The sequence below is a fragment of the Delphinapterus leucas genome, chromosome 2 (genome assembly GCF_059928025.1).
Source record: "Delphinapterus leucas isolate spDelLeu-1000000601 "Yukka" chromosome 2, BTC_Dleu_Yukka2, whole genome shotgun sequence".
NCBI classification, from domain to species: domain Eukaryota; kingdom Metazoa; phylum Chordata; class Mammalia; order Artiodactyla; family Monodontidae; genus Delphinapterus; species Delphinapterus leucas.
The window spans coordinates 122,090,045-122,107,788 of NC_143130.1; the positions used below are offsets into that span (position 1 = coordinate 122,090,045).

Below are 17,744 nucleotides of genomic sequence, written 5' to 3' on the forward strand. Positions count from 1 at the left end.
TATGATACAGTTATTCACAAAATCTGACCTTTCCTTCTCCGCTTTCAGCACATTGCTTCTTTGCAAGGAGCTTATACTCTTTGGGGGAGGTGAGGTAGTGTTCATGGACTTGTTTTAGGCACTGGATTGTCAACTAATTACTTGTGGACAAATTACTTAAAATTCTCTGGGCCTGTTTACTCATCCGTAAAACAATGGGACTGTACTAAGTAATAATCTAGAGCCCCTCCTAATTCTAAAAGTTATACAATTCAGGTATCTGATTCTCATTGTTGAATTACTTGTTACACATTAAGAAAAAGACCATCATGAGAAATGACATGTCAGTGCTCCAGAGGAACTGTATGAGGAAGTGATAAGCATATAGTTTTTGACTAGTGATCAGGATGATCCCTCTAAAATGAAGAACTATTGTTAATAGCTGGCCTTTGGAAGACTTGTCCCTTGCAGTCTTCAAGGGGAAGCAGTTTGCACAGTGGGTGAATATGGGGTCTGGAGTCAACCTGTCTTGGTTGATATTCTGACTCTATCGTCTACCACCAGTTTCCTTACCTAAAGACAGAGATATCATTAGTACCTATTTCATAGAGTTATTGTGATGGTTAAATAAGATAATTCTGTTAGCCAGGTACCTGACATATAGTAAGCACTCAGTAGATATTAACTGTTAAATTATCACTGTTGTTATACTGAAGCTTGGAAGGTATTTTTGTTTCTAGGCATGGATGTTTCTTGGAATGGAGATTTCAACTTACAGTGAGAGATTATATGTGTTGAATATCAAGGTCCTTCCCAATTTTGAGATTTTTGTACGCTTCTGTATTGAGTGGTCAAGTGAAGATTTGTTTTTGAATTAATAAGCTGGGCTTGGAAATGAATTTAGTCTTCTTCACCACTCCTCACCTTTTTTTAAAAAAATTTATTTATTTATTTTTGGCTGTGTTGGGTCTTCATTGCTGCACACAGGCTTTCTCTAGTTGCGGCGAGCGGGGGCTGCTCTTCATTGCGGTGCGCGGGCTTCTCATTGCAGTGGCTTCTCTCATTGTGGAGCATGGGCTCTAGGCGCATGGGCTTCAGTAGTTGCAGCACGCAGGCTCAGTAGTTGTGGCTCACGGGCTCTAGAGCACAGGCTCAGTAGTTGTGGCACACGAGCTTAGTTGCTCTGTGGTATGTGGGATCTTCCTGGGCCAGGGATCGAACCCGTGTCCCCTGCATTGGCGGATTCTCAGCCACTGCGCCACCGGGGAAGCCCTCTCACCAGTTTCTAAATACTCAGATGCAAATTACTTTTTCAAGATGGAGAGGAACTGATGTTTATTAATATCTCTTATGTTCTAGGCACTGCACTTAAAGGCATTTTACATATATTACTCATTCAGTCCACACTGTAACTCTGTAAAATAGGTATTATTATTCAGGTCTTACTGGTGAGGAAATAGCCCAAGGTCACATGATTAGAGAGGGAAGATTGGAAATTGAAAAATTGACCTTTCAGATTCATAAGTCTTGTACTTTTTCTTTTCAATACATTGAATCTCTTGTTTAGTAAATAATGACATTGACTTTAAATTAAAACATGCAGAAAATATGCCCTTCATGTCTCAAATTGAAAAGATATTTTTCAGATTTTATAAAAATAATATATACTTATTGAACAAAAGTTCATACCATGTAGAAAAGTACAAAGAAGTAATCAGCAGTATTACTTTAATTTATTCCATACTTTTTTGATACATTTAGACATAAAGCACATATATATGTTTAAGAAAACAAAATCATATATTAATGTTTTATACCCTGCTTTCTTAATGTATCATAGATATTTTTTATGAATGTTTTATAATTTATATAAACCTTTCTCATTTTATAAACTTTTAGTTTGTTTCCACTATTTTACTGTTATAAATAATTTCACAATTTCAGATGTTACTTTCTCTATTGAGCATTTCTTTGCTCCATCCTGTTAGATTTAATCTTTTCTTCCTTCAAACTGTCATAGTACTTTGCTTTTTTGTATCCCATGGCAGGTACTATGGTCATTTATATTTGTCCTTACCACAGATTTAAGCTTATAGGGACTGTTTCATTTTCCATAACACCTGTTCCTAATAGAATCTTTTTTGCATATTGTAAATATTTAATATCTGAATATGAATGTTTTGGAATACAGTGCAGTTATTCACTGTAATTACAGTTTTTGCTAACCTTTGGGTATAAACTTTTCAAGTATGAATCATTGCCATCAGTTTATTTTTATAGTTCTCTGTTGTAGATATATCTTTAATATATATGATACTATAATCAGAGTAGAACTTACTTTTGACTTAACTATGCATTTTTTTTTGCCATATGCTTAATAGTAAATATGTTACACTATAGACAACATTTAGAAATGATTTTAGTTCTGCATTATTAAAAGTGAAATGAATTGGTATTTTGTTAACTAAAATTGTTATGGTGTAGTATTCTTTTTTGTTAGTACAAAATTGATTATATAATTATATATCAGAAAAAGATTTACACATGGAATTTTTTTGATATTGAGTGCTAAAATGTGGTTAAGCTACATTTTTGGTGAATATTTGCCCAGTTAAAGTCAATTCTCAGGTGCAGTTCACCATTTTAAGTGAACACATTTGATAATATAGTTCTTTTTACTTGTAAAAAGTTACAGACTGAGTTAATTTACGTACCTTTTTGTGATCATTACATTTGCTCTAGTGGATTGCATTAATCTGGCAGGTCTGATGTTCCACACCCTGTTGCTTGTAATCTGGAGAGTCCACAGAATAACTGGGAAACATGCAGTATTCTATACAAGCTTAATTTTGCCCACAACTATTTGGGTATATTGCATGTTCTTGGTATAAGTGTAAGCTTTTTTTTCTAAAACATATATACTCTGATTTTTATTAAATGAAAGTGTCTCTAAGCAAATGTAAAAGACTAAAGGAATGTATCTATACAGTGCTGTGTACTTAATAAACACGCAGCATGCTTTGATTATATTCAGCCATTAAAAAAAATGGCCTTTACCAGCTCTGAAACTGTTTTAGACCTTTATAGGTTCACAGAATTATAGTGATTTCTTTCCAGAGACGGTTACTTTGTTCCATAGCCAATGCGGCCATGCATAATGATCCTGAGTCTCAATTCCTAAGCTTAGGTCCTGTTACATTGCTCTTGTCATTTTATTTGGATATTTACAGCACCAAATAATGCTAATCCTTGACTTCACATCTAGCTAAAAGCATTTCTTGCAAGTATATGATTAAACTGCAGCCTTAGGCTCATGTCTTCTGGTTATATGAAACTCATTCCCTTTTAAAATAATTTTCTGAATTAGAATTTTTTTACATTGAGTTTACTGAAATGGATACTTAGTTACTTAAGTGACTGGGATATTTGTATGCCATTATTGAGATATTTATATATGCTTATCTTTCATTTTAAGTTTTCATAAATGTTTTTAAAGATATATTATTTTCCTTAAGTTGGCAGCTCGAACTACTGAAAGAAACCTCAATGATTTAAGGAAAGAAAATGCTCACAACAGACAAAAGTAAGTATCTTAGTGGGAATACTTTAAAAACTTTAGTTATGACTTTTATTCTTAGTTGTCATTTTAGTAATTAGTTAATACTTTTATAAGGATAAACAAGAAAGCTTTCAGTGAACCCAACATATCTAGTGGTAAAGTATCTATTAGTTTTACTAGGAGTTACTAGATTTTTGTCTGAAACAGTTGTCTTGGAGAGGTTACTCTAACAGAAGGAAACTTTTCACAGATTCTTTTGTAAAAAGTAACTTAAAAAAAAATTTTTTTTTTAAACCAGTGTAGGTAGCAGGAGATTACCAGAGATGGAGATAGACAGGATGAATCTCTCTGATATAGTACTTCTCAGAGTATTAGCATCTTTTAATGAATAAGTGGATAGAATGTTTATTATTTCTCTTTTTCCCTGGTTTTATTGCATTGGGTGGCATTGCTTTACAATAACAAAATGAATAGGAGGATAAAAGGGTACAGTGTACAATCGAAGGGAAGAGTAAACGCTTTTCTATGAAGATTGTGAAAGTCTTCCCATAGTGTTATAATTTCTTGACAGAATGTACTATTAACATTATCCAGTATTAGTTTTAGTCTTCTTGTCTTTTCTACTCACAAATGAAAACTGAATGATTAAATGTATCATTTCAGATCTGATGGTCAAGAACTAGAAATAAGATTCTTTTAAAATGTCATATTTTTCAGATAAAAAAATTTAGGAGTAAAATAGTAGGATGAGTTAATCAGATTCCAATTTTATGTTATGATTGGAATCATATGGATAACATTATAATGGAAAGCATATGGAACTCAGAGCTGGGAGCCCTGTGTTTTAATCCTGGTACTTTCATTTTGCATAAATCATTTAAACTGCTAGCTTCACTTTCCTTAGTTGTAAAATAATAGACTTGAACTGGTTGACCTTGGAGGACCCTTCAAGATCTTTCTAAAATTTGGATTCTGTGATATAGTACTCTTTATACTCTGTTTTTGAAGAAACAAAACAAAACAATTCCAAGCCTCAACAAAACATCACTATTACTAGGCAAAAAGGAACCTGTTACCCCAAAATAAATAGTGGGGGATATGGAAAGGTATTTTGGTCAGAATAATTTTAAAGGATCTGTTTCTCTTATGTAGATATTGAGATAGTGAAGAGTAGCTTGTACTTAATAGTGGCAGTTTCTTGAAGTGTGGGTGCTTCTCTTGGATGAGTAACTTAGAGATGTTTGTTCTTTATTTGCAGGTTAACTGAAACAGAGTTTAAATTTGAACTTTTAGAAAAAGATCCTTATGCACTTGATGTTCCAAATACAGCATTTGGCAGAGGTAGTTATTTTTTTTTAATCCCTCATTTAAAATGCATATATTTTTATACATATTGCATATATAGTTTATATTAGTGTGAATTAACACTGCTAATAAATATTTTAGATTTTGGAGCTAGGGTTCTAATCTGAGTTCTCTCATGGTCTCCCAATTTTCTGAGTTTTGTTCTCTCGCAATAATGTAAATAATGGCTGCCTCCTTTTCTCAGTGGCATTTGGTAAGATAAAGTATGTTTAGTACCTTGAGCTCCTTGAGAAGCAAAGTGCTTTGTACATAGTAAGGTACTCATTAGTTATTTTTTTGGAGAATGAATAAGGATTGCTTAAATGGAATAGCATTGTGACTGTTTATATATTAACTATTCTTTGGAATTTGCTTGAATTATAAAAATAAGATTAAAACAACTGGTTTTAAATTATTTAAAAGTATTCATTAAAAAGTTGGGAAAACCTTAATAATATGAGTTTTGATTGCTTTAATTATCCCTAAAAGAAACAGTTCTTTGGAAGATGTATTTAATATTTCTGTCCATTCATTAATGAGTTAGCATCTTTATGATCTCATACTATTCCAAATAGTTAAAATTTTTCCAAATAATTTTGGTTGAATTGGAATTAAGCTTCTAGGGCAGTGAAAACAAACTTATTTTTATATAGGTAGATTCCCCTTTTAATAACTGTTGAAAAGTTATAAAAATCACTTTTGAGAGTCCAGTTTCATTAAAATGAAAGTATTTCTACATTAAAAAATAGAAGATTGTTATGGATTTCAAATAGGAACAAAATCTGGAGTGGGGGGAATTATTCAGAAGGAATTTTTATCTGAATCTAAAGCAAAAAAGTCTCAGGGTAAATAATGCTTTGATCTTTTGTTGTAACTATATTTGAATATTATATAAGCTACATAATAAAATTTAACATGTTTTGAAAAGTGTTATTTTGGTGGCATTTAAGTTTGTTTGTTTTTTGATGTTGTTGATTTTTGATCTTTGGAAGCATAACCATTATTTGAGAATGGTGAAGTTTGTAAAGTGATAAGGCTCTTCTTGGTTATATGGTTTATAGATAAAGTGATTTATTTAATGAATTATTTTATGTAAACTGAATTTTCACTGGTGATGAATCAAAAGTAATTTCTGATGTTTCAGAGTGTTTTGTGGGTTTTTTTTTCCTACTTTTCAAAATGTGAGCTTTTCTCTAGTAATTCATGGCCCAACACAGCCTATCTGGGGCTGGCCCTGATTTAAACAGAGCCCTTCCATGTTACAACCTTCACCAGCTTAAATATCTGGAAACATAGTGCCATTAAAAACAAAACAAAACCAAACAAACTTCATGCCCCTCAAGTCCTCTTACTACTCTAAAATATGATGTCCTTTGCTTAATATTGTATGGTTATTCAAGTGTATTAGTTACCAAGGAGATGATGTTTTTATTGACTGAAGTGTCCATTTGGTAGATAGACTTTAAAAACAGAGGGTTCAATATTTAATTCTATCCCATATCAGCAAAACCCAAGGCATGATTAGTATTTAAGACAGGGATTAAACTTAAATTGGCAATAGAATGACCCGAAGGTAATTGTTGAAATGGGATTCTAATCTGTAGTGTAGGTAATTGAAACTATGAATTTAAATATGCTGTTTTAATTATTCCAGAGCATTCCCCATATGGTCCCTCACCATTGGGTCGACCTTCACCTGAAATGAGAGCTTTTCTCTCCCCTCCAACTTTGTTGGAGGGTCCACTCAGACTCTCACCTTTGCTTCCAGGGGGAGGAGGAAGAGGTATATTGTTTAAACATCTTTATTACTCTAGATTTCTTCCTTACTTTATATTTTCATCTCAACTTATCTTTAAAATGATCTTTAAAATAAACCTTTGCAAAATACAGGCATTCCTTGCACTTATTCTGGGTTACTTTTGTTTGGAAAAGGAGCTCTGTGACATCTAATTTGAATATATTTTTCCCTTAGAAACACTGTTATAATGGATTACATTTTGTTCAAGGACTTGATATATATCTTTTAAAATCATATTTTAACTTCTTAAAAACTGTATTATACTATATATCACTTTATAAAGGGTACATAAAATTGTATTTTAATGAAACATTATTGGAATATAGAATTAAAAAAATTTTTTTTACCTTATTATCATGGTCTTTTTCATGGTAGAAAATCAACAAGTGAAAGATCCTTTTTTTTTTTTTTTAAAAAAAGGAATTCAGAAGTGCTCTCTTGAAGGCAGAGTTTTGATGGGAACCTAAAAGAGACCTAAATCATTTGTTAATACTTTGAGAAACTGACCCCAAATTGTCTGCTTTGTTACCTTCTTATGTGTTTTTGAGAATTTCCAGAGCCACTTCAAGCCCAAGCATTAGCTATTGATCTTTCTGCATTTACCTCATCAGAGCTTACCCTGATGTTACCTGTATATCTGGAGTTTTACTCTTTTGATCTCTCAACTATATTTTGTTTACTTTGTCAAGTTACTTTAAAATTTTCCCTTGAGTTGTAGCAAAATTCAAACCTATGTATTCCAAAATCAAGAGTCTTAGGTTTTTAGCACCAAATCTGTGTTTATATCATGTCATATTACACACACCAACATAAATGTAATTGAAACCAGTCACATGAAATAGCACTACCCTTACTATTTTTGATGCTTTCTGATATCTTCTATTCAGTTCTATTCCATTTCATTAAAAAAGAATGCTAGTTAAGATTAAGTTAATTTCATGTACCACAATGGGTTGTAGCCAGCAGTCTGAAAAACAGTGCCCTAGAAATAAGGGTATATAATTGGCAAAACTGCAAATGTGAATCACTGGAAGTTGAATGACATAAGTCAAGGATTGCTTGTAGTCAATTGAATATTTGGAATCACAGTAAAAATTACCTTTGATTTCTCCTCTCCTATTTAAATTACTTTCCTTTCTTTTTAAATTACTTTCAAGATACAGTGTGGTTAGCATTTGCAAGTGTGTTTTACTATTCATTAGAAAAGCTACAGAAGTTTTAGGTAAGTTATCAGCAGGTCTTTAAAAGAGTTGTTTTGAATTAAAAGTTTCTGTGACCCACCCGAGAAGAATGACCTTTCCTTTCCTTCCTCTTGTTATCATTTTTTTTTTTTTGAAAGTTTGGATGAGATATATGTTTGAATAAGGTTGAGTATAGGAAGATAATTTCTTTTTAGAGTAAATTGTATGTAACTTTTGGACTGAATGAAAAATCTTAACCTTTAGCGTTTTCATGTTTGCAGTTTTTCACCTGGTAGTCATTTGGCCTGTACTTTGTTCTCTGGAAGTAAACAATCAGGAGAAAGCCTTTGAATGTCTCCTTTAAAGATCTGTCCTTCACTCTAGACAAACAGCCTAATGGACTCTTGCACATGTCTCATTGATTTAATTTTCTGCTTTCCCAGCCTTTTTCTTCTAATGAACTGATTAGAAAGATGAACATGCTAGAAGGAATAAGGAAAAGTTGACGTTCTGATATAAAAGTCAGTTGGCCTCCTGACTCTGCAAAAGAGAGTAGATAGGACAATTTTAAAGATTACTACATATTAAAAAAAAAATGGTTATACTTACTTGTACAAGTTACCATGAAAAGGTCATATTAGTTTTAGTCTCTTTTTTTTTTTAAGATTTATATTTTATTTATTTATTTATTTTTTACATCTTTATTAGAGTATAATTGCTTTACAGTGGTGTGTTAGTTTCTGCTTTAGTCTCTTCTTTTAAAGGAGGTACTGAAATGTGGGAAGCATTGTAGAAAGATTTCTATTAAAGCAATTTTTTAAAAACTTTTTTGAACTCATTCCTCCCTCAATGACAGATGAAGTATTAATTTATTTTGTTATTTAATGTTAAAAATTTTTTAATATTTTTCATTTTAATTGAATATGGGTTATTAATTGAGGTACCATTCTTTCTGTGATCATAGGAAAGGAACTTTAAAATGATTCCCCTTCTTTATTAATGTTAGCATGTCAGTTTTTCTCATCCAAATGAGTGTTACCTTGTTCAAAGTGTTTATTTCGACAGTGCTGTTGTTTTTGAAACTCTTGTTTTAGACTCGCCTTCAGAGTTGTGAGCTGTCTTTGAAGGTGAATTTGATATTTAGAAATTGCTAGAAGCCATTTAAAGCCAAATTTATTTGGCAGATATAAAGTTTGTAATCAGACTGGTTAAAATCATTTTGGGGCAGAAGTAGAGAGTCATGTTACAACATTAAGATCCAGTTTTTTGAGTGGCTCTTAAGTTAATCTGAGTACATTTCTAAAAGAGTTGTTCTAAAAAAATACTTCGAGGGCTTCCCTGGTGGCGCAGTGGTTGAGAATCCGCCTGCCTATGCAGGGGACGCGGGTTCGTGCCCCGGTCCGGGAGGATCCCACATGCCGCAGAACGGCTGGGCCCGTGAGCCATGGCCGCTGAGCCTGTGCTCCGCAGCGGGAGAGGCCACAACAGTGAGAGGCCCCGCGTACCGCAAAAAAAAAAAACAAACTTCGAGTCGTTTCAGAAATATTGAAATAGGTATATTAGCCTCTAAGATGACTGTTTTAAAGGCATCATGTGCTTTTTGACTATTGGCATATTAGTTTAAGCAACAAAAACCTGATTTTGTAATTATTACATCTGGTATAGACATCTCTTGCTTTGCAATTTACTTTCTACCCTTATTTTTCAGACTTAGTGGTTATAATTTTCAATTTAACCACTGATTTTATGTGTAAATAATGATGGTGATAACATTTAAAAATATTTTATAGGCAAGTGTTTGCTTATGTACATGACAATTATTTTTTCCTTTTTGTCTTAGAAATGGCTTTGGTAGGATAGAGTTACAGTCTAATGTGTCTTAGGGAAACTTTGTTGGAATCTGATTGTTTTTCCTTTTTAAAAAGGTCTGGATTTTATTTGATGATGGATCTTGTAATACTTTTTTAGATAAAACATAGCTGTATTTTTCTTCTTTAATTAGGCTCAAGAGGCCCAGGGAATCCTCTGGACCATCAGATTACCAACGAAAGAGGAGAATCAAGCTCTGATAGGTTAACTGATCCTCATAGAGCATCTTCTGACACTGGGTCCCTTTCACCTCCCTGGGAACAAGATCGTAGGATGATGATTCCTTCATCAGGTATGGAAAGAGTATGTTAGTATGTTTATTTGAAAGGCAAGCAGTATGTGCAACATGCAGGAATGGAAGAAAAGAGGAGAACGTGTGTGCCCTGTCTTAAGAAAAGCCATGATATGTATTAGAAAACAACAATACACACATTTCCAAATAGAATAATTAGGGATAATTGTTCACATTACAGAAGGCTGTCCTCTCTGCACCCCCCCAGCCCCCCCGCCGCCCCATGGAATGTCTTTATTGTTTTTGTTGCTCATAGAAGTGATACATGTTTATATTTATGTTAGAAAATCCAAACAATGGAGAAATGTATAATTAGGAAAGTGAAAAAAATCCCCCTCATCATCTTAAGCATGCCCTTCTCAGAATTTAGTTTTATATCTTTTAGGGAGTTCCTTTTTGGTATGCATTCATAAACCTAGGTATACCAATTCCTTCATCACTTCTGTGCAGTTATACTATTTACCTTCTTGTAATTGTCTTTTTTTAAAAAAAAATATTTATTTATTTATTTTTGGCTGTGTTGGGTCTTCGTTTCTGTGCGAGGGCTTTCTCTAGTTGCGGCGAGCGGGGACCACTCTTCACCATGGTGCGCGGGCCTTTCACTGTCACGGCCTCTCTTGTGTGGAGCACAAGCTCCAGACGCGCAGGCTCAGTAGTTGTGGCTCACGGGCCTAGTTGCTCCGCGGCATGTGAGATCTTCCCAGACCAGGGCTCGAACCCATGTCCCCTGCGTTGGCAGGCAGATTGTCAACCACTGCACCACCAGGGAAGCCTGTAATTGTCTTTTTACCTTGAACAGTATATCTTAGATTAATTGCCAAAATAAATATATTTACTAGAAGACTCACAGTAGAACATCCTGAAGTAAGGCAATAACTGCTGTTCTCCTGATAGAACTAAAATCTCCCCTACTTTCTCAAGGGATGTATTTTAAATTATTCAGCTTGCTAAACTTTTATTTATGCCTAGTGTTTCACGGACAGACACTGTTATGTAAAATGAACTATGCCTGCTTTGTATAAATTAGTTACAATTAAAAAAATATACTAGTTCAGATTGCTTCCTGAGGAGTTGGAGGTAAGAATACTGTGATAAAAAAACCTTTAATTCCAAGAATTAGCCTTTGCTTTGATAGTGTGTATGTTCTATGAAGTGGTACCTCCTTTGGTTTGATATCACTTTCCTCGGCTTGATATCACTCGAATATCAGCTTCATAAAGACAGAGATTTGTGTCACTTTAGTTCACTGCTGTATCTCCAGCACCTAGAACAATGCTGGACCTGTAGTACTTGCCCAGTAAATATTTGTTGAATGAATGAATACCCCAATAATTCACAGAAAGCTGAATATTTTTTCTTATTGTTTTTATATTTAGAAATATATATGCTGTGACTTAAAAACTTAAGAATCTTTTAGCAGGTGGCATAGAACATCCTTTTTTCAAGGACTTTTTCTTGAGTAACTTTCATTTTAAAGTTTAGCTGTGATAAAAATAAAGATTAATAAACTACAGCCCCTTTCTTAAGGACCTTGATTTCAGGGTTTTGTTGGATATCATATTTCTGTATATCTTTGTAGAGGACATTCCTTTTGAGAATTTACAAGCTGTCAGTACCAAGAGTCCCTGTCACATGCTCTGCCTACCTCCCCAAGTACTATCCAGTGTAGTGATTCTCAAACTTGGCTTATCATCAGAAATAATCTAGGGAACTTCAAAAAAAAATGCAAATACCTGGGTTTCACCTCATTACACCTTTTTTTTGGGTAAATTTTATTGAAGTATAGTTGATTTACAATGTTGATTTATATTACACCTTCTGAACATGAACTCTGGAGGTAAGCTCTGTATTTCTAAAAAACTCCCTAGGAGGTTCTGAGGATTAGTTAAATTTAAGAACCACTAATCTATTCAGTGCCCTTACTAAATGGAGAAGGGCATTGAGTCCCTGAAGAGATTAGCTAACAATCTTAGGTTAAAACAGCCAGGTGAGGAGCTGAGACTAGAACTCAAATAGTAGTGACTGTTATTCATAAAATTGGAACAAATTTTACATGTCCTTTAAAAACTGCCTGAAACCTGTAATTTTTCAGACATTTCGGTGTTGTCCCAGGTCTCTGAGTCTCTTTTCATTTTGTTTCCAATTTTTTTTCCCTTCTTTTTTCAGTTGAATAATTTCTTTAGATCTGTCTTAAAGTTTAGTGACTCTTCCCTCTGTCACTTCCATTCTGCTGTTAAGCCCATCCAGTACAATTTTATTTTAGATATTGTATTTTTCAGTTCTAGAATTTCCTTCTTTTTTTTAAGTTTTGATTTCTTTGCTGAAATTTCTTACTTTTTAAAAATCACTGTAAGTATTTTTTAAACCCCAATATCTGCTTTAAAGTCCTTGTATGGTCATTCTAACATCAAGGTCATCTTGAGGATGGCCTCTATTGATTGTATTTTCCCTTTAAGAATGGGTCACATTTTTCTGTTTCTTTGTATATTAATTTTGGATTGTATTATAGACATTGTGGAGGTTCTGGATTCTACCGTATTTCTCTGAAGACTGTTGTTTGTTTTGTGTTACAAGACAATTAAGTTGGTGAAACTGTAGACTTATTCTCTCCTGTGGTGGGTAGCAGCTCAAATATCAGTTCAGTTTTTAGCCTTTGCTGAAAACTGCTTAAGTTTGCCTCACATGTGTGCGGTTCAGGGGTCAGCAATAGACTCGGGCAGAAAACTCAGAATTTTAGGTTCCACTTCTCTGGCTCTCATGAGCTCTGTCCTTCAGTTTTTCAAGCCAGAAAGTACTGTGAATTTTGACTGCTCTGTGCTATAGTTTGACTGTGGTCTGCTTTCAGGCTAAACTATAAAGGAAAACTCACCCCATATGGGTCCCTTCTTTCAAGTTCCCACTCCTTTCCCAAATCTGCCTACTTTTGTTCATGGTCCTGAGTCTTCAGCTATTTATTTCATTATTTTTAAATTTTTTGATTTTTTTTCCAGTTTTATTGAGATATATAATTGACACACAGCCCTGTGTAAGTTTAAGGTGTACAGCACAATGAGTTGCCTTACACACATCGTGAAATGATTACCTACCATAATAAGTTTAGTGAAATCCATCATCTCATATAGATACAAAATAAAAGAAAAAAAGTTTGGGAATTCCCTGGCGGTCCAGTGGTTAGGACTCGGTGGTTTCATTCCCGGGGCCTGGGTTTGATCCCTGGTCGGGGAACTAAGATACCACAAGCCCCGTGACTCAGCCAAAAAAAAGGAAAAAATTTTTTTTTCCCTTGTGATGGGAACTCTTAGTATTTATTGTCTTAATAATTTTCCTATGTATCATACAGCAGTGTTAACTACGGTCATCATGTTGTACATTACATCCCCAGTACTTATTTATTTTATGACTAGTGGTTTGTACCTTTTGATCCCCTTCACCCAGTTTCCCTTCTCTCTCCCCCCACCTCCGGTAACCACAAATCGAATCTCTTTTTCTATGAGTTTGGTTTTTGGTTTTTCAGATTCCACATGTAAGTGTGATCATGCAGGATTTGTATTTCACGTAGCATAATGCCCTCGAGGTCCATTCATGTTTTCACATATGGCAAGATTTCCTTCTTTTTTATGGCTGAATAATATTCCATTGTTTGTATGTGTATATACATTTTCTTTATCCATTCATCCATCAATTAATTCTTAGGTTGTTTCCATGTCTTGGCTATGGTAAATAATGCTGCAGTGAATATGGGGATGCAGATATCTTTTCAAGTTAGTGTTTTTGGGTTTTTTTGGGATAAATACCCAGAAGTGGAATTCCTGGATCATATGGTAGTTCTATTTTTAATTTTTTGAGGAACTTTGATACTGTTTTCTATAGTAACTACACTTCAGGTAGTTATTTTTTGTAAATTGTCTGGACTTATTATATGTAGGAGGGTCAGTCTGTTATGAGCTTACTCTGCCATGCTAGAAATGGAACCTGGTATCCATTATTTTCAGAGTCTAACTGAAAATTCAAAATTGTGAGCTTCTGAATCTGCCATGCTAGAAGTGGAACCTGGTATCCATTATTTTCAAAGTCTAACTGAAAATTCAAAACCGTGAGCTTCTGAATTAATGTCTTCATAGAAGAGATATATATCCATTCGATAGAGAGTGTTTCCAAATAATGTAACTGATCCATTTGGTTTAACACAGGGGCACCTGTGCCAGTGCTAATCTTAATGAAATAGGATAACTCTACAGAAAGAGTAAAGGAATTTTAGAGACTGTCCTATACTTTACGAATGAGTGGGGTTAAGTGACTCCTAAGATTCTACTTGAATTGGAGCAATGCTGATAAATGTATTTAGCTATTAGCCCTGTTTTCACCTAGAGTAAAATTATAAAAATATTCTGTGTTTGCCCTCAGTACATCCCTATTTCATCTAAATAGTCACTGAACAGGTTTCTGGGTTGATTCTTTTATTTTGTATTACTCTTAGCTAATTGGTAAATTAGAACACTGAATAAGGAAGGAGGAGACCTAGGTTTTTATCGTAACACTGATGTTAATTTTTTGTATAATCTTGAGTTTTTCATTTTATCTCTCACTGTTTTCTCAGCTCTAAAATGTGGACTTGCATAAAATAAGAGATGGCAATAATCTAATCTCCCCCTACCTACATTTTATATTATGTTGAATTATCAGGACTCATGAAGAGTCCTGCTTTCCAGTAATAATTGTGTCTTTAAGATTTTTCTTAAATTTTAAAATATTTTAGTTTAAAACACTTGTGTTAAAAAATAATGACAACGAGAATAACTAAATTTCTGAATGATGTGGCCTCCGTAGTTGTTTCAGATTTTCTGTAATTTAGTCCTATTAAACATACTTTGTAAAATTCATATATTCCCTTAACATGTTAGTACCTGGCCAAATTAAAAAATTTTTTCTTTACTTAAGATGAGTAAGCAGAAATAATTTTAAATGATTCTATAATTCCAAGGAATCATTTGTTTTTGCACTGTTAAATACTTCGGGGTGGGGGGAATGTTCTTACCTTATATAGTCAAAAAAGATATACTCTAACTTGTCTTTTTCCTGTATATTATATTTCAGATATTTTTATTACTTAGAGATTTTGTTAACAGTATAGATCTAGATTCTTCAAGTAATCAACATTTTATTTTCACTATTTTTAGCTGCAAATCAATCTTTTAATAGACCAATATAGGTTTTAATCATCTTTTCTTCCAAAATTCTGCAGTGTAATGTATATGTTCATCTAACATTCTTTTATGTGTTTATAATTTAGAGTGCATGTTGTAGAGCAAGAATGGTTCAGGTGAAAAAGTATTTGGACTGGAAATTAAGAAATTTGGTTTCTAATCTTCACTCTTTTTAATCGTTTTATGTGTTTTGAAACTTGTTTTATCTCTTTGGACCTCAGTCCTTATATACAGTGAGAGAGATGAACTGAGTGATCTGTGTAATCTGTTTATCTGAGTAGTAGAAAATTTAGTTAGGTAGGGCTTCCCTGGTGGCACAGTGGTTGAGAGTCCGCCTGCCGATGCAGGGGACATGGGTTCGTGCCCCGGTCCAGGAAGATCCCACATGCTGCGGAGCGGCTGGGCCCATGAGCCATGGCCGCTGAGCCTGCGCGTGCTCTGCAACGGGAGAGGCCACAACAGTGAGAGGCCCGCGTACCGAAAAAAAAAAAAAAAAAAGAAAATTTAGTTAGGTATTAATGGTTAATGCTGAATTTGTTAGATAACGTTCAATCTAGTTGGTAGACCAAATAGCGTATTGTAATATGCAATGTTAGTAAAACCAAAGACTATTTACACATTCTTTTCTAAACCTAATTGATGAACACACCTTTTTCAGCTCTTAAAAACTTCTTATTGGGAGATTTCCTGTTCTAGGTCAAGCTACAATTTAATCAAATTGGTAAATGTTGACACCAGTAAGCAGTGATAAGTTATGTTAATACCTAGAGCAACCACCAAAAAATCCTCAAAAATACTGTGGATCAGATAAATCATCATCAGAATAGACATGCTTTTCAAGCCCCAAGGGAACATTTCCCAAGATTGATCATATCCTGTGCCATGAAACAAACCTTAACAAATTTAAAAGAATTGAAATCATATAGTGTGTTCTCTGACATTGGTGGAATCAAGCTAGAAATGAACTGTTGATACATGCAATAATTTGAATAGATCTCAAGGGCATTATGTTGACTAAAAAAAAAAATCTCAGAAGGTCACATATTATATGATTTCATGTATATAACATCCTTGAAATGACAAAATCATAGAACTAGAAAACAGATTAGTGGATGCCATGAGTTAGGGATGGAAGGGGGAGGAGAGTGGATGTGACTAAAGGGTAGCATGGAGAGATCTTTTTGGTAATGGAATAGTTCTGTATCTTGAGTGTGGTGGTGGTTTCACAAATCTACACATGTGATAAAATGGCAAGAACTATACACGTTAGTCATAGGACCAATGTTAGTTTCCTGGTTATTATATTGCTCTATATTTGTGAAAGATGTAAACATTTGGGGAAACTGGGTAAAGGGTATGCAGGAACTTTCTGTATTATTTTTGCAGCTCTCTGGGAATCTTTATTTTAAAATCAAAAGTTAAAAAAAACCCTTCTTATCTGGATACAGTACACATAGAGTAAAGTGCAGGTGTTTTAAAGCATATTAACCTGATGATTATTTCACAATTTGAGCACACCTATAAACCAGCATTCAGATTAAGGGACAGTTTTCTGATTATTTTTATTCATCTTATGAATTTAGATAGAAATCTTTACAATTAAAGCAGAAAAAAGTTCTTGATAAATAATATAAATAAGTTAATATTCACATATCATAAGTAATCAGAATTAGAATTTTAACAGGAAAATGTTCTGGAAATAACAAGCCCATTATAAATTCTTAATAAATATTGGACTGCAACAAAAATTTAATCAGTGTGACTTACCTTGCTCAGTGTTTCATTCCGTAAGAAGTGGAACTTTATTCTGTGCGGTTCTCATCCTGTTGAAGTTCAGGAGTAGAAAAGCAAACACATGAAAGTGCTTTTTAAAACCTCTCTTTGAATCACAGTAGCTAACATTTGATTGGCAAAGCAAGTCACATGACAGAATTTGGAACCATTGGGCAGGATATATATTCTACCTCTTAAGAACAAGGATACAAGGAAGGGTGAAGAATTGAGGTCATGAATGCAGTCTACCCAGAGGGGTTATACTTTTATAATGTGTTTTCACTTATTATATAACTATCTTTTAAAAAATATATTGGGGTAACATAATTTCTTAGATTTTAAAATTACCTTTTGGAAGAAAGGAATATATGATTTTTCTGTTTAGTTCCACTTAAGTAATTGCCTTGTTTTCTTTGTACTTGCTCTTATTTACAAAGCTGTGCATAGTAAGCAATCTTGAAGAGTAATAATTTAAGCAAGTTTTTAGAAAGTCTTAAAATACGATCTCTTAACTCCCATATTTAGTAGTTACTAATACATTTTAAGAGGCATGCATATCAAAATATTCTTATGCTTTTTATAAACTGTAATTAGTAACTATGTTTCAACAATACTAGTAACAAATAATTCAAATAAGAAAAGTAATGCTAGAATTTAAAGGATAGTTTTTTGACTGTCAGGGTATGAATCTGCAGGATTCTTGGCTTTTAGTCTCTTAACTGATTCTTGAGAATTATATCTACAA

The 17,744-nt window shown here is 33.6% G+C and overlaps 1 protein-coding gene across 10 annotated transcripts in view; it reads left to right on the forward strand.

Annotated features, from left to right (window-relative positions):
• LOC111173208 (MIA SH3 domain ER export factor 2) overlaps positions 1-17,744 on the forward strand; it is an 87,346-nt gene that overhangs the window by 56,959 nt on the left and 12,643 nt on the right. For 6 of the 10 annotated variants that reach the window (XM_089907632.1, XM_089907633.1, XM_022570674.3 and 3 more), the window contains 4 exons: positions 3,495-3,562; positions 4,797-4,879; positions 6,537-6,665; positions 9,864-10,022. In XM_089907632.1, coding sequence (XP_089763758.1) covers positions 3,495-3,562; positions 4,797-4,879; positions 6,537-6,665; positions 9,864-10,022 — 439 coding nt within the window. The remainder of the gene's footprint in view (positions 1-3,494; positions 3,563-4,796; positions 4,880-6,536; positions 6,666-9,863; positions 10,023-17,744) is intronic. The other 4 variants (XM_089907635.1, XM_089907638.1, XM_089907636.1 and 1 more) reach the window with 1 other exon arrangement.